Raw genomic sequence first — 27,268 nt, forward strand, 5'->3', positions numbered from 1 at the left:
CGAGATGTCAAAATCCCTTTTAGAAGAAGGGGATGGAGAGAGGTCAGAGTTGAAATAGTCTGGGAGGGGCAGAAAACATGGTATTTGATTCCTAAGCCAGGACGCGTCTCGAAGTAAGGGAGACGCGATCTCGTGTTTGCAGCCTTTGATTGATTTTCTTTCCGAGCAACGCTAGCGCGCTTTGTCACGTGACCACGTATCAGTAATCATTTGTTTGTCACGTGATTTATAGTGCCGCTATCTGATTGGCTGCTTCATACATGCTATATATATATATATATATAGCATTGCCACTGTACAACAGATAACTAGACAGCTTTCCAGTGTTTTACTAGAGATTACTCTGCGCTATAGTTATATCACCAATCAATGTTCTATTCTATTCTGACGCAAGAATTACCCGACTCAAAGTTGTCCCGCCGAGAACTCTTGATCATAAGTGCTAACTATGACCTCGTGTACCGGCAATCGAAAGTCCACGATCTCTTGGCCATTAACGAGATCATTCTCTTTTGCCCGCTTATCTGCTTCCTCGGCATCCGTAGCAATGCCGGCCTCAACATGTCGTTTAATCAAGCGCTTCCTTGCCGTCTCAAAATCCACCTCAACGAACCAAAGCTCATCCATCAATGCTGCTGCGGCATCCCAGGGCGCCTTGTTCAGACTCAGATAATTTCCCTCAAAAAACAAGACACGGGCTGTGGGGAGGATGGGAATATCGTCTTCAACAGGATCTTTGACTGCATGGTCAAAACTCGGGGCGAATATGGTAGGTGTCGTAGCACTTAATGGTTCTCGTAGCTGCTTCACCAGTTGCAGGAACTTTTCTGGGTTGAATGTGAATGCGGCGCCCCTCCTCGCGACTGCAAGAGCAGGGTCTGGCATGGCTGCAAGCTCGGCTCGTGTCAGATGATATCCATCCATGGGCACAAATGTAGCGATTGGGGGTGACCCCGGGAACTGCTCGGCATAGAGCTTATTGATCCGTTGTGCTACGACGAGTGAAAATGACGACTTTCCAGATCCTGGAATCCCGCTGATGGCAATCATCAAGCGAGATGTCTCTGACGTGGATAGAAACTTTTCTGTATGAAATTAGCCAGAGTGTTAAAATGATGATTCTATGAGATGGCTGAGAAGTGGAAGGATCATTCATACCCCATGCTTTTTTCACCAACCTATCCACTTGCGGCTCCATTTTGGGCTGATGTATGTCGAGCCTATTCTGATGACGGCATGCGATGTGTATATGAGGAAAGTGAGCCTTTAGTCATCCCTCTCATCGCTAGTTAAACATCTTCTGCCTGTGCCTTGTGGTGGTGGGGTTAGGTCGGAGAAGACTGGGCCGTGTGGTGGATTAGTTCATAGTTGTAGATGGCAGGCTCGGGATGCCTACCTGGGAAAGGGCGGGCGTGTGGCACAACAGAAGGGGGGGGGAAACTTTATTTCGATATAAATTATCTACACATGCGGGGGAGGGTTCTAGCCTTAGCTCTGCATAATATTGTATACGAGCACGACGTAGACTATCGTACAACACAAGTATGCGCTCATTTAGGAAGGCAGATAATCGCAGTCGACCATATATTTAAACAGATACAGCAAGTATTACAACCAAAACAGCATGGATCCAAAATTACATCGGAACGCTACTATGCACAGTATGGTAAATCGCGCAGAGAAGGTAACGAATGGAAAAAGCACGCCATAACCCATCACATTATTATAACGAAAATACACCATGAGTACACGATCCTTCAGTGAACCGCTCCCGTTTAAGCCGAAATGTAACCCGAACCGTCTAGTGTCGTTTATGCGATACCTCTGAGAAAGATGTGCCGAGTCTCCAACGAAGAAGATAGAAGGGGAAAAAAGGTCGCAAGAATTATAAAACCGAAGATAACGCCTCTCACGCAGCCCAATGCATATATTGCTCAGTTCACAATACAGTAGATCTTCCCTTCGCCTCTGGTAAATGTACAGATCTCGCCAGGAGATTTAAAAACAGAAAGATGTAGATGATTATTATTCGTCACGCTTCGTCGGCCGCATTGGTGCGAGTATCGTTAACAAGATCTGGAGACGCGTCGCTAACGTCTAATTGACGACCTATAGTGCGAGACAATCCAGCTGCCACCCACCATTCGTCAGGAATGTCTTCCCTTTGGGCCAAGCGATCTACGATGGCTCTCATATCCACGCCAGAAGAGCGATCCTGGGAAGCGAAAGAAGAAATGGACGGCAATGTCGATGACCGCGACAATATTGGAATCGGGGGCTGACTGTCTTGAGTGGAGCCAAGGGCAGATGCAGAGTCAAGGAGTCGAGCCCGCAAATGCCGACGCTGGCGAGATCCTGATCGTCGTAATTCCAGATCCGAGTCAGCCTCTGTATCTGAACCCGTGGCAGAATCTGGAAGGTCGCAGGGATTTAGATATTCAGGGTAGGGATCCAGAACCATATGTACCGTAGCTGACGGCCCTAATGGGATCTGCCATGTCTGTGAGGGGTGACTTCGTCGAGTAGAGTCAGTAGCACGGCTATGATTCGTCGGCGCTGGAGCACCGGTCGACGTAAATGATGAATCAGCGTCAGCGTTGGGCAAATTGGGATCCGGCGCCAGTGTTGTCAGAAGTGTCTCCCATGCATTGTCCAGATCGTCATCTGGGCTAGCACTACGTTGCCGGTCGCCCAGACCATCAATTTCTGGTCGCGAGGAAGTTGTGTTTCCATTAGTCTCACCGACTGATCGATGACCGACACGACGTAGGTATCGTACACTAGGTGCTGGTCCATCTTCAGTTGTGCGCAGTGGCGGCCTTGGAGTCGATGAGTGCGATGCTGGCCTTTCAGGGTGAGCTGGAGTAACTGAATTCTCACGCCGGAATGCATAGGCAGGCGCAAACCTAGGCGAGAAAGGAAAACTGTCAGTTGTCGGTCGTATCCTGGCGTAATCTCCCATGGATGAGCGTTGCGGTGGTTCGTTTGGTGACCACGGCGGGCTGGGCATCTCGAAGCGCAGCGAAGACTCGCGTGGAATGCGAAGACGTCGGCCAGGTTGGCGGTGCCTGAGAGCATCCCGTAACAGCCGCGAGCCAAGCTCTCGCCGTGTAGAATCATCAGATACGCTATCCCTCACGGGATCCAACAGAGCCACTTCATCTAGCGATGGGCTTTGAAGGATGGACCGGCCATACTGGCTATTCTCGGGGTGAGGAACAGACAAGGATGAACGAGGGGATACGCTATTCGCATTGGCGCGCGAGACATGTCGCACGGCTCCTCGGCGGCGGATGGACGACCGAGTGTGAGCGCAAGGATCACTCTTGACGGAGCTCTTTGGCGCTGGAGGAGAGGGTTCACGCCACAAACTACATGGCGAACAGTCAGTAAGTTAACGCTGGAAGCCTCACATTCGGCTCAGGCCACAAGGCAACGAGTTGGCGCGTGACAACCGCGACCGCGCGCGGCCCGTAACAACTTACGGAATGCCCATGATGAAGTCCAAAAACACCAGAGACTCGAGATAATAGAATAAGCAGCAAAAAAAAAATTCTCGCCCTCACGATGCGCAAGAGTATAATCAAGAACGCGATATGATGACAGTAAGGGGAGGAGGTTCAAGGAGAGACGTGTGGCTGGCAAAAACGGCGGCAAAGAGGAGTTACTGTAACTGGCAGGCGGCGAGGGCGGATAAGGCGAGACAGCGCGAAAAAATGCGACCGACGGCGACAGCCAATCAGAGCATCAGATTTAGTTAGGGGCAATCTGAATCACAGTCGAGCACTTGGTATAGGCACGGCGTGTGTCGCTGAAAGGCGAGCCCTGCGCTGACAGGACAGGTCAGATCTCTGGGTAACAACCGAGGCGCAATTGTTGTCGACGCAGGCTTTTTTCTTCTTGGATGTATTCGTTGCGATGGCTTGAGGGGCAGCCTCATCCGATTGGCCAGGGTTATCTAATACAGTAGGCCGCCTGAAATCACAGGCATCGATAATTTCTTATCGGCCGCCGAGGGCAGTATCCATAACTATCAACTCCCACATTGTCCTGCTCAGGCTATGGTAGTTGTCATGGCTCTTCGACTCATTCCATGGCTTTGAGCTACAAGCCCTCGACCTATAACTCTCTAATTGGTGAGCGGGTCTTTGTCCTTTCATAGGCTTTTTATATACTCATTATTTGCGACTGACGCAGCCGCCGAACGATGACTCGAATCGACAAACACCAAAGACCGCATGTCCTAAACCGAGAACAATTCACTCAGACGGAGACATGATTGAACTAGGGCTTTCCCGTATTTCACGCCTTGTTCAGCACTCCGCGTTTACCTGGAAGGCCGTTCATGTTGCCGGTACTAATGGCAAGGGCTCGATAACGTCTTATGTCTCTGGTCTCTTGACGGCCGCCGGTGTCCGGTGCGGCCGTTTTACCTCCCCGCACTTGATTGACCGGTGGGATTGCATCACCATCAATGATAAAGTCATCCAGGAATCTTTATTTCGGCAGGTTGAGGAGCAGATCAAACAGCGCAACCAATCGTTAGGCCTCGACGCCTCTGAGTTCGAGCTACTTACCGCGACCGCCTTCGAAATCTTTGACCGGGAACATGTCGAGATAGGCGTTGTGGAAGTTGGAATGGGCGGTCGCCTCGATGCTACAAACATTCTGTCAAATGTGCTCGTGTCTGTGATTGCCAAGATTGGCCGTGACCATGAAGCGTTTCTAGGGAACTCAATACAAGCTATCGCCAATGAGAAAGCGGGCATTCTAAAAGACGGCGTGCCGTGCGTCTTTGACGGCACCAATGATGCTGAGGTACTTCAGGTGCTTCAATCTCGAATTCAGGAGCTAGGCATTGATGCCACGATGGCAACGCAAGATATAGCAAGCCGACAATTCCCTAGTCTTGTTTCATTGTTCCGCGATCTTGACCTGGAACCACATCAACGAACGAATATCGCCTGCGCCACATTGGCACTACAGAAAACCTTGGAGCAAATCAAATCCCCCAAAACAGTGGACGACCTCGTTCCAGAGCTTTCAAAAATCCAATGGCCAGGTCGACTACAGCTCCTTTCATTGAAAGCCTTGGTTGATCGTGACGAGCCAGTGCTTCTCGATGGAGCCCATAATGTTCAGTCATCGAATGTCCTTGCCAACTTTGTTAATCGTAAACTCCGCCAACAAGGCCTGCCAGTGACCTGGGTGGTGGCTGTTTCCCAGGGGAAAGACTTGTCGGAACTCTTGCAGCCTCTGATCCACCCTGGAGACAACGTTGCGGTTGTTGCTTTTGGCCCTGTTGATGGCATGCCATGGGTGAAAGCTACAGATACAGCAACGGTTGCTGAGCATGCTAAATCGATACCTGGCGTTGGGCAAGTTGAATCTTTCGGGGCCGATATTCTGTCGGCCCTCGCATGGGCATCTCTCTCTGCGAATCAGGGGCCTTTGGCTATTGCAGGCAGCTTGTACTTGGTATCTGACATCTTCCGACTCCTTCGTGCCAAACAATAACCGGGCCTGAATATGGACGGAGTGTGGGATGTACATACATCACTTTAATTTTGTATAGAGCATGCTATGCATCTGTACAGAAAGATTGACTATAGACAATAGCACAATTAAATAAACTTAACCCAAGAAGTATTGTACTCTCTGAGATCGGCGGGCCGCGGTGTGCTGTTAGGGCTGTGCCTGTGAGGGATGAGTGGGCAATATTTAACTATACCCGCCTGCGTCATGCCAGCTAGTGCGGAGACACAACCCGCCTTCCCAGCGTTGTTTTCAGAGCACATCCTCTCTCCCCAGACTATCTGCCGGTAAGTGCCGTTCAGACGCTGGATGTTTTAATAGGACAATCGTTGCGTGCAGGATTTACTCATTTGAGATTTTTGATCCAGCTTGCCTGTGCAACATGACTTGAAACGACCTTGCAACAGGAGCACGTCAGGTCTCAATTCTCGCCCGATCGTATACCACCCGGAGTCAACAAACAATACGAGGTCGATTTATGGTTTTTCACGCACGCACACACAACCACACACGCTTTTCTTTCGCCTTAGTCACGTTCGGCCAAATACAATCCTCGATGGGCCCAGAATTGCCTTACCAAACGATACGTTGAGCGTACGACACTGCGATAATTTCTGTCCTACTTGATATGCCGCTTCCCCGCGTGTTTACTATTTCGCCCGCAGTCCGCCTCGCTCATCTGGGATTACGTTCGTTAACCGGGGGGTCGCCAACACCGAACGCCATTGTTCCCACACGCTCTGAAGACCGTCTTACCGTGTTGTTGCTACAAGGAAAATGGTCAGCCGCTCCAACGAGGGCGAGGAGACGCACCTCCCGTCATCCCGTACCCCTGGCACACCGGCAAAGACACGCTTAGCAAGGTCAGGGACGAGCCCTACAAAACGGGAGGATAGGCACTCGAAATCTCTGTCGAAAGATGATTCTGAGCTCAAGGATTATGTACTCAATATGACTTCCCGCACCATTTCAAGCACCTGTACTAACGGAATGTGAAGCAACTGGGGGATTGTCTGGGAAAGGGCGCTTTTGGATCGGTATATCGAGCGCTTAATTGGAATACGGGAGAGACAGTTGCCGTGAAACAAATAAAATTGACCGATCTTCCAAAGAGCGAATTGAGGGTTATCATGGTGTGTGCCTGATACTCAAACCTATCTGCCGCTCCAGAACATGACTGCTGACTCGAGTTCCTCTTTTCTTTACAGCTTGAAATCGACCTTTTGAAGGCTTTAGACGTGAGTTTGCCGTGTGGATGCTAAGTACGAATGGAATACTGACCTATTTCGAACGATGCAGCATCCCAACATTGTGAAATACCATGGCTTTGTGAAAACTCCAGATACGCTCAATATAATCCTTGAGTATATCTCCCTGGAAATGATAACGCAGATATGGCTGCATATACTAAAGCTTCAGCTAGGTACTGTGAAAACGGCTCGTTACATAGTATCGCGAAAAACTTTGGTCGTTTTCCTGAGAATCTTGTGGCCCTTTATATGTCCCAAGTTTTGCAAGGTCTCTTATATCTTCATGATCAAGGTGTAATTCATCGAGACATTAAAGGTGCGAATATACTCACCACAAAACAGGGGCTGGTCAAGTTGGCAGATTTCGGAGTGGCCAGTCGCACGACGGGCCTACATGAATCAAGCGTCGTCGGCACTCCGTATTGGATGGCACCCGAAGTCATTGAGCTCTCAGGAGCGACGACATCATCGGATATCTGGAGTCTGGGCTGTACAGTGATTGAGCTTCTTGATGGGAAGCCTCCATACCACAAGTTGCAGCCTATGCCTGCGCTCTTCCGTATAGTAAATGATGATCATCCCCCACTACCTCAGGGAGCGTCGCCTGTACGCTAAGTTTTTTTTTGTCTCCTTATGACCTTGATGCGTTTTCTGACGAACTATACAGGCAGTAAAAGATTTCTTGATGCAATGTTTCCAAAAAGATCCCAATCTTCGTGTATCTGCTCGCAAACTTTTGAAACATCCTTGGATAGTTAACGCACATCGATCAGAGTCAGTGGTCCCAAAGAAGCCTACTGAATACGAAGAAGCAGTTAAGAGTGTCCAGGAATGGAATGAAGCTCTTCGCTCCCCCGACTCGACGACAGTAAGAAGGTCTGTTCGGACTGATCATCACAATTCTGGCCTACCACGCCTTGATCCCCTAAATACAGGACTACGCACCAAAGATTTGACATCCCCTTCTATAAATCGAAATGCTCCAGACAAGTTCCGCTCACCAGACCCCGAGGATAATTGGGATGACGATTTTGACTCAGCCATCTCCCCGCGTGCTCTTGATCTCCCGCACTTGCGGCCACATGACCACCTTGGAGGCTTACTTTCATCGGAGAGATTGAAGGCATTTGCTTCTCTAGACGGAACAACAATGAGGGATACATTAGGTAGCTTCTCAGACAATGAAACTACACTGGGGAGTTCTACAGAGCCTATGGATTCTGATCCACTCGAGACCATCCGGCCATTACCACGCAGAGTGGCAGATGAGAATAAGCCAAACCTCCTCAGACCTCGTTCGCGCCATAGATCAGGCAATGGTGTTGCCGCTGTTTCGGGTGTCCAGGTTCTTGGGAATAAGCCGGTGCTTTCTCCCTCAAAGCCACTGCGGCAGACCCGTCCAGCAGCGTTTTATTCGGAGAGCGCAGAGGAGGACTTTTCAGATCTTATAGTCGCTAATGATGATGTTTTGGAACGTAAGCTTGGGTTATTCTCGGTATGTTGACGAACCCTTCCCCTTTTTTTCTCTCTCTCTCCCTCTCGCGCTCTCTCTTCAATCAATGCCATTGAAACTCATTATATACCAGGAAGTCGACGACAATACTCCCAGGACTTCATTGCTGGTATCGTCTCAACAAGATGAATACACTGGCGACATCAACTCGGACAACAGCGAACAAACTCTCCCCATTCGTTCGAGGGCTCGGGGCTCTATCAAACGTAGCCGCTCTTCTATTGAGATACAAAAGTTTGCGGAGGATGAGCACGATGAGGATTTCTCAGACATATTCGGTAACGAAGAAAGTACCCTTGCCAAACCGGCCAGCGAGCATGGCTCGGATAGAAGCACATTGATGCTGCAATCTAAACTCTCGAACAACTCCTGGCTAGGAGACCAGGATGATGAGGACGATCCTTTTGCTCAACTGGAGGAAGGCTTCGATGAAATGGATCTAGAAACCAACATTGCCCGGGATAAGTACGCTCGTCTACGTAATCAAATCGAGGGACTTGTGAGTTCCTTGAAGACGTCACAGGATGACGACGTACTAGCCGACATTTCTGAGCAACTACTGGATATTTTCTGCGATTTGCCAGAAACAAAGGCGATCATCATCGGGTCTCATGGCATGCTTCCTATGTTGGAAATCCTAGAAGGATGTCGGCGTCGAGATATCATTTCCAACCTACTCAAAATCATAAACTCAATCATTTACAATGATTATGAGATACAGGAAAATCTATGTTTTGTTGGTGGCATACCAATTATCAATGAATTCGCATCGAAAAAGTACCCTCGAGAAATTCGTTTAGAGGCTGCAACGTTTGTGCAACAAATGTACCAGTCCTCGACTTTGAATTTGCAAATGTTCGTCAGCGCCGGTGGACTCAACGTATTGGTTGACTTTCTCGAAGACGACTATGAGGATGAACGCGACCTTGTTTTGATCGGCGTCAATGGTATATGGAGCGTTTTTGAGCTGCAGGTAAGTGCCATACGTATCGAACTCTATTTGATCCATAGAGCGCTAATAAACTCAGGGCTCGACTCCTAAAAATGACTTTTGCAGAATTTTGTCGAGAAATTCAGTGCTAGATCCATTGTCGCTTGTCTTGAGCAGGGTCCTTGACGAAGATGAAGAATTGGCCAAGATCAGCGAGGGCCGTATAGCCAATATTTTCTTCATATTCTCCCAAGCAGAAAACCATGTCAAGGAAATGGTGGCTGAAAGGACCGTGTTACACAGTAAGCATGACAGCAGCGTGGTCATTCTTACTTGAAGAACCAGAAGCTGACAGACTACAATAGGAGTACTAAAGGAGTTAAGACGCATGACTCCGACGCATCAAATAACGATGCTAAAATTCATCAAAAATCTCTCCATGCTGTCTACCACACTAGAGTCTCTACAGAACTCTAATGCCATTGATGTTCTTACAGAACTGCTGCGTTCAACCATGAAACAACCTCATTTTCGGGAAGTGTCGAATCAGATTTTGAATACGATATATAATATGTGCCGTCTGAGCAAGCCACGCCAGGAAGATGCAGCTTTGAATGGTATTATTCCTCTTCTGCAAAAGATTGTGAAAACCGAACGTCCATTGAAAGAGTTCGCGCTTCCCATTCTTTGTGATATGGCTCATTCCGGGAGAGTCGGCCGCCGTGAACTATGGCGCAATAAGGGGTTGCCCTTTTATATCTCATTACTATCTGATCCTTACTGGCAAGTTACTGCCTTAGACGCCATTTTTGCATGGTAAGTTCATTCATTGTCGTACAAAGAATGTGTGGCCACCGATGTTGGGTAGAGCTAAAAGCGATAATCTAGGCTTCAAGAAGAAACTGCCAAGGTCGAGGAGCACCTGCTGGAAGACCGTGCTGACGGCTTGTCTTTCACTGATTCGATTGTGAAATGCCTAACAATTTCAAAAGCCAATGCATTTGAAAATCTGCTAGAGCCTCTTCAAAAGCTCTTACGGCTCAGTCCCCCCGTCGCATCGACCCTCGCCCGGGCGGATCTCTTCACACGCATTCGTCAGAAGCTTCATCATAACAAGGCGGCTGTACGTTTGAATTTACTACGCATTCTCTCAAGCATTTGTGATTCGACGGAGGAACAGGGCGATTTACTCGCGCGTTGTGGCCTTTTGGATGCCATCGGAGAGCTTGAGAATGATCCGGCAGTTCTTGTAAGAGACATGGCTGGTAAACTTCTCAAGTCCAGCGAGCTCTTGGATAGCTTAGCAGGTGCCAAAAGAAGGCCACTTTTGAGACGGACAAGCACGTCTGCTCTATCTCAGGCATCAGGTGCTAACCTATCACGGCCTACTACTCCGAATTTGAGACCTGGGCAGCCCTCAAGGGGCCTCTTTGATGTTCCTGAATCTCCCCGGCATCAGCGCAAAAGCCTACGGCCGGTGACTAGAGACGGCAGCGCTTCGGCAGTAGGATTAGGAGATAGCGTGGGCCATGCAGCTGCCCGCAGCCGTGTACCCCGAGCCATGAACAGTCGGCTATCCTTGGTCAGCTCCTTGCAATCAGACGACACGAGATCTCCTTCTTCGTTAAACCGGCCGCCATCGGCAATCAATGCGCGACGACGACGTCAAACGAATAATGACATTGAATGGTCTTGATAAAAATACCTTCCTTCCTTTCTTGCTTTTCCTTTCCTTCTCTACTTTGCCTACCCTATTGAATACCCTTACGGCCTTCAGACATCATGATCAGATAATTGGCATGATGAGTTTATATTTCTTACTATCTTGTTGCATAGAACGGGCGTCACAAGGAGGGAGGGTTATTGTACCGAGGTGACAGCCTCAGTGCCTGCTTGTTGATTTTGTCTTCCCTGTCGGGATACCCATTAAAACCAACCAAACTTCCAGAAGGAGAACTGGAAATGGCGTTTAGCATAAGCATAACTGGATACATTAATAATGTTTTGAACAGCGAGTGCTATATTTTGACAGTCAAACTTCCGCGGCAAAAGACGCGCTTAGGGTTAGACCGGAGGAAAGCCGGAAAAACTGATTTACCCTTTTTGGTCACGCATCTCAACGTTTTCCCCTTCCCGAAAGTTCTTCCGCTGCAGTCGACTTTGCGACGACATTCTTTTTCGGGGTTCTCGAATTCCTTTTCGTTTTCTCTTTCTGTAAATATTCCTTCTTTCTATCCGCTACCCCTCGAGCAATCCATCCTCCCCCCCCGGGCCTCATTGGTGCCCTCCCGAACGATTTCGCTGCGATCCAAGTAGCGTTTCTTGACCCTCAAAACAACAATAAATGATCTTACACTCGGGGTCAAAAGATATCTAAATCCTTCGCATAAAGATTGGTTATTTATGGAAACTCTACAGTCAGGGGAACTGTGATAGGCGAGAACAACAGACAGCAAACAGCTCAGCTGGTCTTGAACGAAGGCCATGAAACCCGCTCTTCCTCGGCGACTCCTTTCAACGCCGTCGCCGTCGCCTTTCTCGCAAACGCGCAACACATGGTCTTTCTGTAGGAGATGCTGGACACATCAGCGGCAGTTTCGGTCGTCTGGGAATACAACGGCCAGACGAGCAATTCATTCCACTCCTCTGCGACAATCAAATGCACCGAGATGGAAGAGGGGTCTTAGTCCAGGGCCTGTCGAGCCGAAATGGAGATTCAGGAGTCGGACCGCTATACAACTTGCAGCTGCTGGAGGCACTGTAGGTGTTGCGTTGGTTGGGTTTTGGGATGATATAAAACATGGCTATGCGGCTGCTGAGAGAAGTGCCAGAGTTGTTACCACTCTCGCAATTTGCATTAATGAGTAAGCCTTGTTCCGTTAATTCTTCTCCCCTCCCTCGAGAAATATACATTTGTTAACGTCGTTTTCTGCGTGTTTAACTAGCTATCGGACAACTCTCAACCAATCGAGTGGATCTGCGGAGGAGCAAGAGGCGATGCTAAAAGCGTGTCACAAACGATGTGCAGAGCGTACGCTGGTGGTTCTCGAGAAGAACGGCTCTATATTCATCAAGTTAGGCCAACATCTGAGCAGTATGGGCTATCTTCTTCCGCTAGAATGGACAACAACTTTCATTCCTCTGCAGGACAAGTGCCCGGTTTCGTCTTTCGAGTCAATCCAAGCAATGTTCCTAGCGGATACAGGAAAACCAATTGAGGAAGTGTTTTCGACATTCGGAACCACTCCTATAGGCGCTGCATCACTTGCCCAGGTCCACGTCGCAACGCTCAAGGAAACGGGTCAGAAAGTAGCAGTGAAGGTTCAGCATCCTGTTCTAGCAGAATGGGTGCCTCTGGATTTAGCATTGACTCGACTTACATTTTCCACGCTCAAGCGGTTTTTCCCTGAATATGATTTGGAATGGCTATCACGAGAGATGGATTTGTCTTTACCCATGGAACTTGATTTTCGGCATGAAGCTGAAAACGCGATGCGAACGAAGGCATATTTCAAGCAGCATACCGATATGCCGCTGGTGATTCCTGAAGGTCAGTTCGCTTCTGTTCGTTCTACCTATTTACAGTTTAACATGTAGCTAACGTTATAAACTGCATAGTCATGTCGGCTGAGAAACGGATTCTGGTCATGGAATTTATTTCTGGATCTCGTCCCGATGATTTGGAGTTCCTCGACAAGAACGGGATTGACCGTGATGAAGTGTCAGCGGCATTTGCGCACATTTTCAATGAAATGATCTTCGGGGACAATGCTCCTTTGCACTGTGACCCTCATGGCGGTAACATCGCTATCCGGAAGAATGACACCCGTGGCAAACCCAACTTTGATATTATTCTATACGACCACGGCTTGTACCGAGATATTCCTCAGGACCTACGGCGGAATTACGCGAAGCTGTGGCTTTCGGTGATCGAGGGCGATGAGAAGAAGATGCGCAAATACGCATATGAAGTTGCGGGAGTAACCGATGAACTTTTCCCTATTTTCGCGAGTGCAATCACCGGTCGAGATTTTACGGTGATTTCTCAGAACAGAATCGTGTCTTCGCGGGATAATACGCAGGAGAAGAGTAACGTCACTTCTGCTCTGGGTGAAGGGATGCTTCAGCAATTAGTTGACCTTCTCGGTAGAGTGCCTCGTGTCATTCTTTTGATTCTCAAAACGAACGATCTCAGTGAGTAGTTTTTTCAGCAACCTCTTCTTTCTTAATAGGGTCTAAGACTTTTCTTTTCCTACAGCCCGAAGCCTCGACGAGAATCTACACACTCGTCAAGGCCCAGTGCGCACATTCTTGATTCTCGCACGGTACGCCACCAGAGCCGTATTCGAAGAGCAGATGGAATTCGTCTCTCAGAACGGCAGTATATTGAAACTCGGCAATCTGTACCGCTTCCTGTCCGCGTTCACAGCATACATGCGCGTGGAGTTGAAATTGCTGGCTTATGAGAAGTGGCTTTCTTTCAAAAGCAAGTTTGGCATTGTAGCGTGATTATTCTGCTTGTATATAGATCGTTTTTTTGTATATATGCCAAAACTCGGTTTGCGTGTCTTTGATTCCCTCTTGCATTAGACTTTCATTCTGTTCATACATGTACATTTCTTTTACACTAGCTATGTTTACTAAATTTATAGATTAATTCCTCGGCCCTTATTTATACATTCTTTCAATGGGTTCGAGAGTCTTTTCTTTGAGAAGTTGAGATGGATGACTACGATACACGCTAACCAAAAGAAGCTATTTGATATGTTTGTTCCGCATCGATGATCGTCCACATCAGCTCTTAGTTCAAGTCCACTCTTGATATCGACTACTGCCCAAGTATATTGGGTAAATTGATGGAACAGAACTGAGGTGCCCATTTTATACCTTCATCATCATCCGCTCGTTTCTTTATGCGCATATACCCTTGTGTTTACCCATTTGATGCGCGGTCTAGGAGCATCTAGAGCATCCCACGGTACTCGGAAGAGTATACGTACATTCCTCGATGATCTGAGTATCAAGCAAGCCTCGTTAATGAGAGATACAACTTTAAAAAAATATGCCCTTTCTAAACACGCGCATAAGGCGGCTTCTGGGCAGGCTGCTCATCTTGGCCATATTCGGCATTCTAACCGACACTTCCTGGGTCATATACCGCGCGAACAACACAATATCGGCTGCTGGTCAGTCGAATTCGGGCATTGAATTGGTTGGTGGCGAAGGAGAAGGGACGCAAAAGGGGGGGAAACAGCGCATATTCATATCTAGCACGCACTGGAACAACGAGGCTATCCTAAGGTCGCACTGGAACACGGCGCTGGTCCAACTGGTCAAATCCCTGGGTCCGGAGAATGTATTTGTCTCGATTATCGAGAGTGGCAGCTGGGATGGCACCAAAAATGCCCTCCATGACCTCGATGATGCACTGGGCCAGATGGGAGTGAAACGCAGCATTAGCATGAGTGAAACGACACATTCGGATGAAATTGCCAAAGTGCCTAAGGACAAGGGCAAGAGAGATGGAGAGGGGGAAGAGGATGAGGAGGAGGAGGAGGAAGAGGATGGCTGGATTTACACGTCGCGAGGGCGCAAGGAGTTGAGGAGGATACCGTTTCTGTCAAAGCAGAGGAACGATAGTTTGAAGCCCTTGGTTGCTCTCGAAAGCAAGTTTGGGATGCGGTTTGATAAGATTTTGTTTTTGAATGATGTCGTTTTTACGGTAAGCTCACCCCCCTTCCCTCCCCTCTCCTCCTCGCGAGCATTATAGTAGCTAAAGGAGAGCACAGAATGACGACTTCTACACCCTCCTCAACACAAATCATGGCTCTTATGCGGCAGCCTGCGCATTGGACTTTTCCAAGCCACCTTACTTTTACGACACGTTTGCCCTCCGTGACGTTGAAGGCCATGAGGTGATGATGCAGACATGGCCGTATTTTCGAGCCAGTCAATCTCGACAAGCACTTGAGCATGGCGAGGCGACTCCAGTGCGAAGCTGTTGGAACAGTATGGGTTAGTTTTATTTTCCTTTTACCCATTTTACACGGGAACGGGAAACGCATTCCACGAGACTTTAAGTATTTGACTGACATGTACAAAGTCATAATGGACTCTGCCCCTTTCTATGACACTGCACACCCACTCCGATTCCGCGGCATCCCAGACAGTCTAGCCAAATACCACCTTGAGGGCTCAGAATGCTGTATTATCCACGCCGACAACCCCCTCTCCGCCGAGAAGGGGGTATGGTTGAACCCAAATGTGCGAGTAGGCTACGACGGCAAAGCTTACGAATACGTGCATGCACCTGGGTGGCCATCGTCATCTTCTTCGACCAGTAGTAAATGGCGAATCTGGAGATGGACGTGGGAGAGTCGTCTTCGTCGGTGGTTTACTACGGATCGTTTCAAGCGAAAGGCTGTTTCACGTCGAGTGAAAGAGTGGCAGACGACGACTATGGAAGGAAGAGAGGAAAAGGGAAGTTTCTGTCTAGTGAATGAGATGCACGTGTTGGCTGAGAACGGATGGGCGCATATCTGATATACTTAAGACCGTACATACTATATACTATTCATGCATAATGATATACCAGGTACTATTCTACTCTCAGTGCCTAGCTGATAACATTCAAAACCTACGGAAAGTTCAGTATCAGAAGCATATTCTTCTTAGAAAGGTGACTCACCGGAATAATCTGCGTATTCTCCAAATCCCACACATCAGAGGTAGCATAGATATCATTCCTGAGGGTCTCGCGCACTTCCGCTTCGGTAGCAGCGCGAAATATCATGGTGCTGCCTTTGAATTGAGGGGCCTGGCCTGCAACAGGGTGTGCATCATGGAACATGGGTCCTGGTAATTTTGTTCAGCCAAGGTATTCAAAAAAAAGAAAAAACATTGAATTTAGGAACATACCGCCAAAAGCAAGTTTTTTAGCTTCAAGAAGGGGTTTCAAATTTGCCAAATGAGTTCTATGTCGAAAAACAAAAAAAAAAAAAAAAAAAAAAAAAGTCAGCCATTACTATAAAAACTGTAATTGATCAGGACAGGCGCGCCCAACGTACTGCCGAATCTCCAGCCTCTTGGCAAGCCGGTCAGGTTTGTCAGGAATAATGCACAGCCATTCCCGCTTGCTGGGTTCGATATTCATGGCTTTTGGAGCTGAAGAAGAATAATGACGGCCCTGCGGGAATAGCAGTGAATGTGGTAATTGTTTTGGTCTGTGGAGGTGCTGGAATGCGGTGAAAGGTCGCAAGGCTCGTAGAGAAGTAGAAGTAGTAGTAGCCAGGGTGGAAGAATAGCCAGGGCGCATTGGAGACGGAGAGAAAGGATATGCTACTGTCGAAGACTTGAAGATGATGCGGGGATAGCCAACTTGTCGTTGATTGATTCAATTGCCTTAGGGGCGAGTTAATTCGGGTGGGGGATGTCGGCATTGTCTCCGTCACCGGGATTGTTCTCTACCAGGCTATATACCATACTATATAAACGATACCCAGAACATCATGTCGCTGTACACGGCAGTCGACCAGTATATTTCTCTGAAAATAAAGAAACGAAGAAGAAAAACACAACAAAACAAATAGAAACAAAAACCAAGGCGCCAGTCCTCGTAAAGACCAAGGATAGCCAGAATGTTAAAGAAACAAATTAAGAAACCTTGTCAAAGGGCTATGAGAAAGTATAGAAGGTGATCAAAGTATAAAAACGTCGCACACTCGAGGTTACAAACAACAAGAACAAAAAGAAGAATCAAATGCCATAGTTTACCCGAAGCGCCAGTAGAAAAAAAGGTATGGAAGATAGGAAACACTTCTGAATCCTACAGTGCGACGAAAAAAGAAAGGTCTTTATATTACCGTATCATTAAACCGCGACGTGATTCCGCGAGGTTGTTTATCGGACAATTGAATATGCCAGGTATCAGACATGTCTGCGTTGTTTCGGTGTCGTGGGTATCACAACACAAGCGGCAGGAAAAAAAGACGATAGCGGTGTGCCCTTTTCTCTTTTTCTTTTGCCCCCTCCCTTGTTCTTTCCTTCATTCACGTCAAATAGTTATAGTGGCGAATTGTAGATGTATGATCAATATGCTTTGCGCCCGCCAAGGTTACCGGGCTTCTCTTCGGTATCAATGTGCCAGACAACGTAGTTGGGAAGACCGACTACTTGGTAGCCAGCTCGCTTAGCCATCTTAGCGAATCCCTCGGTCTCGGCTTGGTTCTCAAATGCATAGGCAGGGAAGTTGATGCCTATCGAGAAATGTTAGCAGATACGAACGGCAAGCAGGCTAAAAAGATTAGGGCATACCAGCTCGGTGGACATCAGCCTTCACCAAAATATTCACTCCTCCCACCCCGTCGAGCTCAATTTCTTCGTCCTTGTTCTTTCGCCAATCACCAAATTTCACCAGATACGTGCGACCTGTGTCGAATTCCTTGTAGCCTTCGGCCAGAATTGTGTCTTTAGGAAGGGAGTCGGCAAGCCGACGGCCCTTATCTGACTCGATCCAGGAGTTGTAGTCGACTATTATGATTGTATTGGGTCAGTTTTATGACAAGGTAGCGGTTCAAAGGGGAATCAACCTACATTTACCCTCGATATCAATTCCATTCTCGTAACGATGGAACCAGATGTCTATCATAATTGTTAGCCAGGGTTACTGAAGTTTGTGGCGACAGAGAGAGTGAAGACACACTGGGAACGAGGATATCTTTGTCATGGGCCATAAAGTCCTCCAAAATCTTCTTCGGGCTGTCGACAATGTCAACATCCCTCCAGTAGACCCAAGAATGATCGGGCTTCAAGGCAGAGTAGAGGAGGAAATTGCGAGCGCGCGCAATGGATTTGCGGCGCGGCCCTTGGGCTTCAAACGAATGCTTCTCTGTGACTTCCATATCAATGTCAGAGCCAAAGTCCTTCTGGACAATGGTGGCGCTACGGAAAGCAATCTTCTCCTCAACCTGGTCCTGAATCCGATTGAGTTCAGAGCTGAGAACCGCAAGAGTGTCATCTGTCGAGTCACCGACTAGGAAGGCAAGATCAATGAGGTCGTGGGGATACGTCAATTCAGAAAGGAGGTCGAAATACTTTGGGAGGTAAGGGGATGCATCGCGTAGCGGCGTGAGAATCAAGACCCGTTCTCCGTTGGCAGCGGCTTTAGGTGATGACTTGATAGGATTGAGATCGACGAGCGATATTGAGGTTGAGTTCACGTCGTACGGTTCATGGTGGTTGAAGTTTACAGGAGTTTGTAAATGTGCGTTCCACTCGTTCATTTCATTGATTGTCATGTGCATTGGCGATTTTGAAGGCCCGTAGCAATAAAAGCTGAGCCACCAGGCATTAGCACCCCGTATTTCTCTCCTCGCCTACTAGGCTTCAAAACAAAAGGATCATCATACCTTTGCATTTCCGCGGCCGAACTACTAATGCCGCGCCATAAAAGAATGACCAGCCCCGTGACGGCAATCGAGACCAGGAACCGGGTGCGAGTTAACAAGACTATGATCGCTCGCCATGGCGGTAATCTCGCGCGAGCCGCCTTCCAATTCACGCCACCCTTGGGAAGCAACATCATGCAAAGATATATACTATCTCTCCCTGTTCCCTGTTGTTACCTCGTCACCGCGAACTCGCACGGCCGCAAGTCGAGAGTGAAATGCGTGGTACAGATCAAAGGATGAGATCGACCTGCCAGGGAAATATCTTCGAAGTTGGATGTATGTGGTAGGTACGTAGTTGTTTGTTTTAGACTTCCCCGAGGATCCGGAGTGGAATGATTAATCTTGGTTGCGTTTCAAATCAAAGCGAGCGACGAAGGGTATAGGAACGGACGGGCGGTATTGCAGACGGCGGCAAGGAGGAGAAAGAGAGAGCGAAGAGAGCGAAGAGAAGATAGAGGAAGGGGGCGTCTCAGTCGGTTGGTCTCGATGATGGGAGATGGAGATGGAGACGGATGGACAGAAGTCGAGAAGGGAGAGATGGGCCGGGCTGGGCTGGGCTTAGCGGGATGCCCGCCCGTGACAGCTTGTTTAATTTATTATTTGCCACATGCCCGTTCATTATTATATACACTAATGCTAGTATAAGATAATAAACCTGTCGATAATTGATATAAGAAAGTATAGGTAGTTAGGTATGGCTTGGAAGTTTAACAGGGAGTCGCTTTGTCTGTGTCAAGCCATTCATTCATATGCATCTAACTATATGCATTTATATATATCACAGACACAGGTGATACTATAATGAAACCCACCAAAATTAACCAAGACAAAGGAACCCCAAACAAACCTATTCTAACTATTCGCGTATCCAGTCTTTCACGTCGGTGCCAACTCTTTGACCGCAGGTTGGTTAGGGCTAGGTACCGGTACATAGCCCGACCGGCGAAAACCAGTCAAGCCAGCCATGGAAAAAAAAAAAAAAAAAAAAAAAAAAAAAAAAAAAAACAACTCTTATCATATAGACGGGATCAAGTGCACATGTACATATGTACCTAGGCAACCTGCGTGGTCGTTATGACTATTTCTGCGAATGCCTAGGTAGGTAGCCTACAACCACATACAATATACATCATACATTCCTGCATGAGAGTTCAAGAGCAAAGATTCTATATATATACTTCGTCTTTCTGCTGCTTTTCCTCGAGCACGACTACTGAATAAACTGGCCGCTCGGATCATACATGTATCCACGGAGTAATTAATACGTGCATATTCTGCTCATGGGATCGGATACATTCAACCATGCAAGGGATGTGATGTGGGCTCAATATGTACGATGGTATCTTTCAGGGGTACATACTGCATATAGAGTACATGCCAGATTACCAGTTCTTTTAGCTAGTCCGGCTACGTGGCTTCCCAGTTCCAGGGTCCAGCTTGTTAGAAATAAGTGTATATTTGTTGCCTGTTAATATATATGAAAAAAGAAAAAGAAAAAGAAAAAGAAAAAAAAAGAAACGTATGAACATGAACGTGAACCCCCAAAGACATAGACAAAGAAAAGGTATTAATAATGAGTATGTAATATCAAAACAGACCAGCCCGAAAAAAAATATGAAATAGTATGGACAGGCCTTTGTGTATACTTACAAAGGAAAAACAAATCGTATGTAAGTTCAACGAAAGAAATTGATGTCATCTTGTCGGGCATAGGAAAAATGTGCTGCAAGAAAACAAAAAAAAAAGGGATCATCAGGTAGTAATACATGGTGGGTTTCCCCCGAAAGTGAGATAGGGAAGATGAAGGGTAAAAAGGGAAAAATATCAACGGCGTCACTCATTGCGTTGCATCCTGCATGGTATAAAAAAGGATTTGTCTACATTCCACCGTTCCATGCTTCGTTTATCCGAGTGATGACAGGGCAGAAAAAAGGTCAAATCATTATTCGTTATATCGTTGTCAATCAAGGCGTCATGTCCATTCCAGTCACACCATGTGGTTCACAGACTCACGTCGAGATGAAGGCAGAGACTGTTGTGAAAATGACGGTGTGAGACACATTGGCGATGTGGGACTCATTGTTCTCGTCGGAGATATCATACTGCGTGGGATAAACTCGAGGTTTTGAGATCCTCCAGTGATGATGATGTTGTTGTTGTTGTTGTAGTAGTTGTGATTGCTGTTGATATGGGGACCAGTCTCAGAGCTCTCCGGGCTCAGGGCGGCAATCTCATCACAAAAGACTCGTAGACCTGGTAGCATTCTTTTGCCATGTTGGCTTTCAGAGGACGAAGACTGAGCCTCCGATTCAGGTATCGTAGCCAGTGGCGGAGGTGTGATAACCTCTGGTTTCGGAGAACGAAACACTTGATCATACGACTTGAGCTTAAACTCCAATGCGCGATGCCGATCAAGCAATTCGTCATATTCTTGCTTCAGGCTCCGCATCTGGTATTGCGTAGCCTGGTTTTGCGATTGCAGATTCGCAACCAGCTGCTGAAGCTGCATGCTTCGAAGCTGACCCTGAAGATTCTCCGATAGTTGTGCGGGGATATTTTTCTCCTGTCGTAGCAAGTGCACAATGATGGCAAGCATGAAGTCGATTAGGAAGATAGCCCCCTGCACAATGTGCTCCTTGGACTGGGGTAGACTCTTGCCGGGATTCCAGCCAGCGCGTTCAAGGAAGAAGTCGTGTACACGGCTATCTAATTCGCGATGTAGTTGACTGAGGTTTTTACGCCTATTTCCCTCGGCGATGCGGTGTTTCTCGCGCTGATCATCCTGGTCACTGGAGACAGTCTCGCTCTTGCGCTTGCGTCCGCATAGTTGTTGCAGTGGCGGCTTTCGGTTGATATTTCGTGGAGCCACTAGAGACATAATCTCGGTATATGAGAGGTCGTTAGGCCAGCCAAATGCTTTTTGAGTGGAGAAGGTATCCTTGAGTGAAAGTTCCACTGAGCTGGCTGGCGAAGGAGGCGAGACAATAGACTGCTGCTCATTGCTGAGCCATGCTGACTTGCCCGGGAAAGCATCTTGAGAGCTGGGGGGGCTTGGGACATAAGAACTTGGCGTGAAGGCCTTGCTACTGAACGGACCGGGAGGCAGTGGCTCAACGCGAGGTAATGGGGGTAAACGTCGCATCGTAGGATCTTCTTGTCGCTCTGGCTCGCATCGGAAAGTGAACGAGTTCAGTGTACTGTGGTCATGTCATTCCTGTCAGTACCTAAGATTGTTTCCTGAGCTTCTTTCGAAAGAACTCACGGCAATGAGCAACGCCGTGACACATCGTCACTCCAGGTATCCTCAAACATGTTCGTATATAGGGTAGGAAAGGGGTGGAAGGAAATAATATGTCCACGAAGATGAAAGGGGGGAGAAAGTTCTAGGACTAATAACCAATAATCATCTATGAATGCAATGCATGGGAGGGAGAACCTAGGTCGAACGAGTTTGAACTTCCAGAATGCACAGGGTCGAGCATGAGCTCAGATTATATATCCCTGAACAAGAAACACACACACACACACACAGCTGTACACGCGTGCCCCTTGCCCCTCGCTTTGGCCTCCGGATTAGAGTAAGCGGCTTCGTGCTCTTCAAAAGCGGATAATGCACACTGCATCGCGTCGGCAAAAGGTAAAAAAAAAAAAAAACTACGCAGATTTCAAATCATGCAGTCTGCGAACATCCCGGGCGGAGGCAAGCCATGCAGGAGAGAGAAAAAGTCGATAGATGTGAGGTACCAAAATTTTGGCTTCCCCCTCCTGCAGGCTTCCCGCGCTTCTATCGCGCACGGGGAACTGAGGAACGCACCCTGTTGGGGCAGAAGGCCTACTGTTCTTCGACTAGTGAATGCTCGCTGTTTCATTCCCTGTCATAAAACAGGTATATCAAGATCCACGCCACAAACTCACTGCGAGCGTGGCCCCGATTTAGCAATTGCATGCAACACTGGAACCGTGGCATGTGATTCGTGCCCAGCTACATTGGATCGATGCAGATAAAATGGATTCCCCTTGCATTATTCACTGTCCGAAGCCAATCGTAAACCCAGATCAGAGTCTCTAACAGCAATTATTAAGCCATTCGACCATTTAGCGAGTTGTTGCCATCGACCGTATTGCCACAACAGTCGCGCCAATACGCAAGTTCACCGTCGACACTGAGAGGGCATGACGGCACGATGGTTGCTCTAAGATTCATTCACTCGCATTGCAGCCAAGCAGCGATCGTTGACGCAGTGGCCCCCGTCTGAGACGGACTTGGTCATGATCCCAAATCCCCAGAATCTAGCCCTGAACCCACGCCCAAGCACAGCCAAGCGAGAAAAGAAGCTGTGGCCAGAGCGCAGGGGAATTTCAGCTCAACCCTCATAGCATGGTTTCATTATCGAATCACGAGGCTACCCACACATACACACACACACACACACACAAACCGACTGCATGACATAGCGATCTCGGGCCAGCTAGAGTAGACCTTAAGCCTAGTTTAGACTTACGGAATAACACTCGTCGTTGTGGTACAAAAATGTCCTTGCAGCCGCTGTGCGTCTGGCGGGTCCTAAAGGAAGTCGAGGAACGGTATAGACCCACATCGAACAGAGAGATCATATACGTAACGTAGATAGCTTTCCTTTTTCTCTCTCAAATCTGCGAGGGGGTCTTGTAGTGTAGAGAGCAGACTAAGCCAAACACTGTCCTATTCGAAGCATTCGTCTTTCGACCACACGCAAGGCTATTGAAATAGCTCGACAGTTTGCCACCGAGTCATCAGTACTCCATAAGCCCCCTCCTCTAGGACCGGATGTTACGGCCGGAGAACTCATTTTTTGAACTGCAGTCACGATCGGGACCGGACTAGTAAACATAAGTGCTTCTGCAAGCTTTAACTCTAGCAGTGAATCGTGGCACTCGGCGGGGCCGAATAGAAAAGGAACCATATTGTTGGGAACGGGCTCGAGACTTGCATCCACGAACTCTTGTTCATCTTCCCCTCCATCAGTCTCCTCACAAAAAGTGGCGCGGTCAATAATGGCCGCAAAAGTTCTGTTGGTTAGACCGGCGTCGATGGACCGACGAGGTGGCAGGGGGCCCAGACTCCGATCAAATAGTAGACCGTGTTGGTGTGGGAGATGGATTGGGAGCTGTCATATTCTCTTCTCAACCTTTTGCACCATTGATCTCGATGGCAAAATGAGGAAAGTCAACCCTGGTTTGATCTGTATTATTAGAGGATAATAATTACTTACTATGCATGATAGTGTGCACAACCTGCAACGTCTAAGCGTTCGCCGGGTAGGGCCAAGGCCTTGGCTTTCAGGCCTCCTCCTCATCTATCCATGCTCCACAGAGCCGTCTTCCCACGTTCATGTTGAAGTCCTTGCTGAAACACCATTGACAGATTAACGCGTGCCTTTCCCCTTTCTGCGAATACTATTGAGAACGTTTCCAGCCATATATAACTTATCATAAAGTCGTCTTTGATCTGCCAATGGTCCTGGCTCTAGCGATCTGCCGGCGTCTTCGTGTTCTCATGATAGAGTTTTCACGGACTTGCCTAGTTCGAAAGTTCATATATAGTAGTAGCTTTTTTTTTTCAGGTAACTATATAGTTTCCTCTCTCACTGACACCCCCCCCCACCAGAGAGAGAGAGAGAGACCCGCATACGGGGGACTGCGGGAGGGGGATCCGGCTGTCACCACAGAATAAGCCCGATCCTATCATTCATTCATAGATCGGCGCCACAAAGCCATGGACCAAAGTCAAACGAGAATCTAGTCTGGCCATCTTATGTGCATGCGACGATGCATGCACTACCAGGATCTTGGTATGCAAGCGTGCGTGGCGATTAGTACTGTGGAAGTAGCAAAAGCGAACAGGTTCTAGTCAAGAGAGGTGTGGGGGGGGGGGGAAACATTGTTTGTTCGCTAGAGTGTTGCTGGAGTGTATTTGAATAGCTCTTGCCTGCAATTCTTCGTGTGTAGCGACTTCTTCCACCAGTTTGACTCGACAGACTCTTGAGACCGGAGAGTGAACGGGACGGTAGGCTCAAAAGGAAAACGGAGGATGCGGAGCAGGCATGCATGACACTAGGCCGAGAAGGCATGAAACCCCGAGAGGGCAAGTGGCGATCCACGAACGCATCCTCGAGAGTTCGAGAGTCGGGATGAACACTGTTGTTGTTGTTGTTGTTGTTGTTGTTGTTGTTGTTGTTGTAGTGTGAGATCGAAGCGGGAGGAAGCATATGCTGCAAGACGGACGACGGGAAGGAGGACCAGCGGGAAGGCACACGCCAGATGAGCAAATCACGGTTCATGCCATGGGGCCGGGATTCCTCGATCGGGACGACCACAGATGCCCAGGAGCCTAAGCTTTGAACCAGCGTGCTAGCTATAAGTCTAAGTTGTGTCTTGAGCGGTGGTTGCAACATAGGATCGTATTGCCGAGTATAGGCAGTTGATAGTTGATATTCCATCCAAGGAACAAAGGGGAAAACCTGAAACCAGTCCGCAGATGGACGCGGCGTATATCCTTTGAGGTAAGAATTCTCACGCTTTAGGAAGGAGGATAAATAACGCGGACAAAGCCGCCCTGACGTCACTGCTAGTGGACTAACTAGAACTCTTTCGGTCGCATACACGATGGATTCCAACTAAAAGTGTATAGTGTATGAACTATCTCAACACAATGTATAAAAAGCGGAAGGAAATATATGGGTGTCTGTTTCAAGAGCAAACGCTCAAAAGAGAAGGGAATTGGATTATTATCATAAGGAAAAGAGGGGAAAAAAAAAAGGACAGTCACGAGTAATAGTAAACAATTTTCTGCGAGATAAGAGGCAGAACAGCACAAGTACAGATAACTAACACACGCGCACGCACACACACAGAAAACAAAGTCGCCTATTACCAGCCTTTACAGAAGACGTCGAGATAAATGACCGACAGGGAAAACATCACGGCCCGCTCATGGAATATCTTTACATCAAGAGAGACAGGAGAGCACCAACGAGCGCGGTGAAGCCCACTGAAGGAATGGCGACATTGCCGACGGCAGCACCGCTGGAAGTAGCTGAAGCAGAGGAGGAGCTGCTGGTGGTGCTAGAGCTGCCAGAGCTGCCGTCGAGGTTCGTGGGGTGAGAAGTAGTGTTGCAAGTGTAGGAACCGCTGATGACGTTGTCGTCGTCGAGTTTGTTGAAGGCAGAGCAAGAGAAGTTACCGGTGCTCTCAGCGTTGAAACCTCCCTTGACTTCAGTAAGAGAAGGTAAGCTCACACTGTTTCAAAGAGGTTAGTGAATGCTTTGAAAGACATTAAGCAGTAAAATCAAAATCAAACAGCACTCACTTGGTGTAGTCTCCAGTGATATCGATGGCACCAGCAACGGTGGACAGCTTAGGGAAATTAATGGTCATCAGGTCGGCATTGTTGGAGATGGCGAGACCACCGGTGACATGGACAAGCTCTGGAAGCGAAATGCTAGCAAGCTTGGAGTTGTCCTCGAAGTCCAAATCGGCGCAGGTCGTCAGGTTGGGGGCAGTGAAGTTGGTGATGTAGTTTCCGAAAAGACCTAATTCACCAGTGAGGTTGGCAAGGGAGGGAACGGAGATGGTACTGGTGTTGCGGAAGGTCATGTTGGAGGCAGTAACCAGGTTGGGGAACTCGACATCCAATTTGTTGCTGTTAGCCGAAATGATCAGAGTACCAGTGATGTTCTTGATGTTGTTGACATTGACGGAGGTCAAGGCAGTGTTAGCAGTCAGATCAAAGTCACCGACAGTGTCAAGCTCGATACCAGACAAGGAAGTCAATCCAGTGTTGGTAATGCTAACGCTGCCAGATTTGTTGACACCTGTGGTGAAGGTCAAGCTTTGGAGGTTGGGTAGAGCCTCGAAGCTGATGGAACCAACGGAAGTGAGCTCGGGGAACGAAAGAGATGTCAACAGAATGATGCTCTCCAGGTGGAATTCGTCGGCAATGGAAGTGAGATCCGGAGCAGAGAGGGAGGTCAGGTTGGTCACATCAGTGGCGATCAAGCTACCAGTAATTTGCTCAATACCGTTGAATGTAATTCCATTAGAGATGCCGGGGATGAGCGCAATATCACCCTTGACAGTGGTGCAAGAGGAGAGGGCATCGGCATCGGACTGGGAGGTGATGTTGGTGGTCGAGCCCGAAGTACCACAGTTATCGGCTAGATGCAGTCAGCTTTTCTTCGCCTTCTCCAGCTTATATGGCCTTTTGTTGTCCCAGGCCGATTCATGCGAAGAGATTGCTTAACTCACATGAGGCAGCCATGGCGGCGCCAGATGCCAACAAGGCAGGAACAATGTACTTGGAAAAGGACATCGTGCTCGTAATTCTGTGAAAGTCGTGTATCCGGATCTGCCAGCGCGACAGGAGAAGACCAGTTAGTCGGTTGAAGTTCCAGGCAAATCAGTGTTTATTTGATGTTTCCCATCGGGCATTCCAGGGGAATTGAGAAGTCGAAGCCATTGCACCACAACATAGCAACATGAACGGCATGCTTTTCCTTCCTCACGCCCTGACGCATTTGCTTCGTTGCCCCAAATAGAAAAGAAGAAGCAT

General features: G+C 48.1%; 10 protein-coding genes across 10 annotated transcripts; 4 read left to right on the forward strand and 6 right to left on the reverse strand.

The window, feature by feature from the left end:
* Positions 1-405: 405 nt before the first annotated feature.
* Positions 406-1,198, reverse strand: UA08_05760 (hypothetical protein; the record flags this gene model as incomplete). Its single annotated transcript, XM_020268066.1, has 2 exons — positions 406-1,085; positions 1,159-1,198. The coding sequence occupies 2 exons, from the start codon at positions 1,196-1,198 to the stop codon at positions 406-408; spliced, it is 720 nt and encodes a 239-aa protein (XP_020119100.1).
* Positions 1,199-2,032: 834 nt separating this feature from the next.
* Positions 2,033-3,496, reverse strand: UA08_05761 (hypothetical protein; the record flags this gene model as incomplete). Its single annotated transcript, XM_020268067.1, has 2 exons — positions 2,033-3,371; positions 3,486-3,496. The coding sequence occupies 2 exons, from the start codon at positions 3,494-3,496 to the stop codon at positions 2,033-2,035; spliced, it is 1,350 nt and encodes a 449-aa protein (XP_020119103.1).
* Positions 3,497-4,275: 779 nt separating this feature from the next.
* UA08_05762 (hypothetical protein) lies at positions 4,276-5,517 on the forward strand (the record flags this gene model as incomplete). Its single annotated transcript, XM_020268068.1, has 1 exon — positions 4,276-5,517. One exon carries the CDS (start codon positions 4,276-4,278, stop codon positions 5,515-5,517), a length of 1,242 nt encoding a protein of 413 aa, XP_020119102.1.
* Positions 5,518-6,665: 1,148 nt separating this feature from the next.
* UA08_05763 (Cytokinesis protein sepH) lies at positions 6,666-10,925 on the forward strand (the record flags this gene model as incomplete). Its single annotated transcript, XM_020268069.1, has 8 exons — positions 6,666-6,668; positions 6,744-6,773; positions 7,128-7,391; positions 7,453-8,280; positions 8,372-9,271; positions 9,327-9,531; positions 9,595-10,045; positions 10,118-10,925. The coding sequence occupies 8 exons, from the start codon at positions 6,666-6,668 to the stop codon at positions 10,923-10,925; spliced, it is 3,489 nt and encodes a 1,162-aa protein (XP_020119105.1).
* Positions 10,926-11,713: 788 nt separating this feature from the next.
* On the forward strand, positions 11,714-13,738 carry UA08_05764 (hypothetical protein; the record flags this gene model as incomplete). The annotated part of the gene is made up of 4 exons (XM_020268070.1): positions 11,714-12,093; positions 12,175-12,779; positions 12,848-13,423; positions 13,488-13,738. The coding sequence occupies 4 exons, from the start codon at positions 11,714-11,716 to the stop codon at positions 13,736-13,738; spliced, it is 1,812 nt and encodes a 603-aa protein (XP_020119104.1).
* Positions 13,739-14,291: 553 nt separating this feature from the next.
* Positions 14,292-15,772, forward strand: UA08_05765 (hypothetical protein; the record flags this gene model as incomplete). The annotated part of the gene is made up of 3 exons (XM_020268071.1): positions 14,292-14,951; positions 15,019-15,244; positions 15,333-15,772. 3 exons carry the CDS (start codon positions 14,292-14,294, stop codon positions 15,770-15,772), a joined length of 1,326 nt encoding a protein of 441 aa, XP_020119107.1.
* Positions 15,773-15,845: 73 nt separating this feature from the next.
* On the reverse strand, positions 15,846-16,382 carry UA08_05766 (hypothetical protein; the record flags this gene model as incomplete). Its single annotated transcript, XM_020268072.1, has 4 exons — positions 15,846-15,866; positions 15,918-16,084; positions 16,148-16,203; positions 16,297-16,382. 4 exons carry the CDS (start codon positions 16,380-16,382, stop codon positions 15,846-15,848), a joined length of 330 nt encoding a protein of 109 aa, XP_020119106.1.
* A 935-nt stretch (positions 16,383-17,317) lies between these two features.
* On the reverse strand, positions 17,318-18,809 carry UA08_05767 (hypothetical protein; the record flags this gene model as incomplete). The annotated part of the gene is made up of 5 exons (XM_020268074.1): positions 17,318-17,484; positions 17,543-17,758; positions 17,822-17,869; positions 17,931-18,562; positions 18,637-18,809. The coding sequence occupies 5 exons, from the start codon at positions 18,807-18,809 to the stop codon at positions 17,318-17,320; spliced, it is 1,236 nt and encodes a 411-aa protein (XP_020119263.1).
* Positions 18,810-20,665: 1,856 nt separating this feature from the next.
* Positions 20,666-21,990, reverse strand: UA08_05768 (hypothetical protein; the record flags this gene model as incomplete). Its single annotated transcript, XM_020268075.1, has 2 exons — positions 20,666-21,875; positions 21,941-21,990. The coding sequence occupies 2 exons, from the start codon at positions 21,988-21,990 to the stop codon at positions 20,666-20,668; spliced, it is 1,260 nt and encodes a 419-aa protein (XP_020119049.1).
* Positions 21,991-25,661: 3,671 nt separating this feature from the next.
* Positions 25,662-27,028, reverse strand: UA08_05769 (Protein ecm33; the record flags this gene model as incomplete). Its single annotated transcript, XM_020268076.1, has 3 exons — positions 25,662-25,956; positions 26,027-26,873; positions 26,965-27,028. The coding sequence occupies 3 exons, from the start codon at positions 27,026-27,028 to the stop codon at positions 25,662-25,664; spliced, it is 1,206 nt and encodes a 401-aa protein (XP_020119261.1).
* Between the last annotated feature and the right edge of the window lie 240 nt (positions 27,029-27,268).

Source organism: Talaromyces atroroseus (assembly GCF_001907595.1).
Source record: "Talaromyces atroroseus strain IBT 11181 chromosome Unknown scaffold_7, whole genome shotgun sequence".
Taxonomy (NCBI): domain Eukaryota; kingdom Fungi; phylum Ascomycota; class Eurotiomycetes; order Eurotiales; family Trichocomaceae; genus Talaromyces; species Talaromyces atroroseus.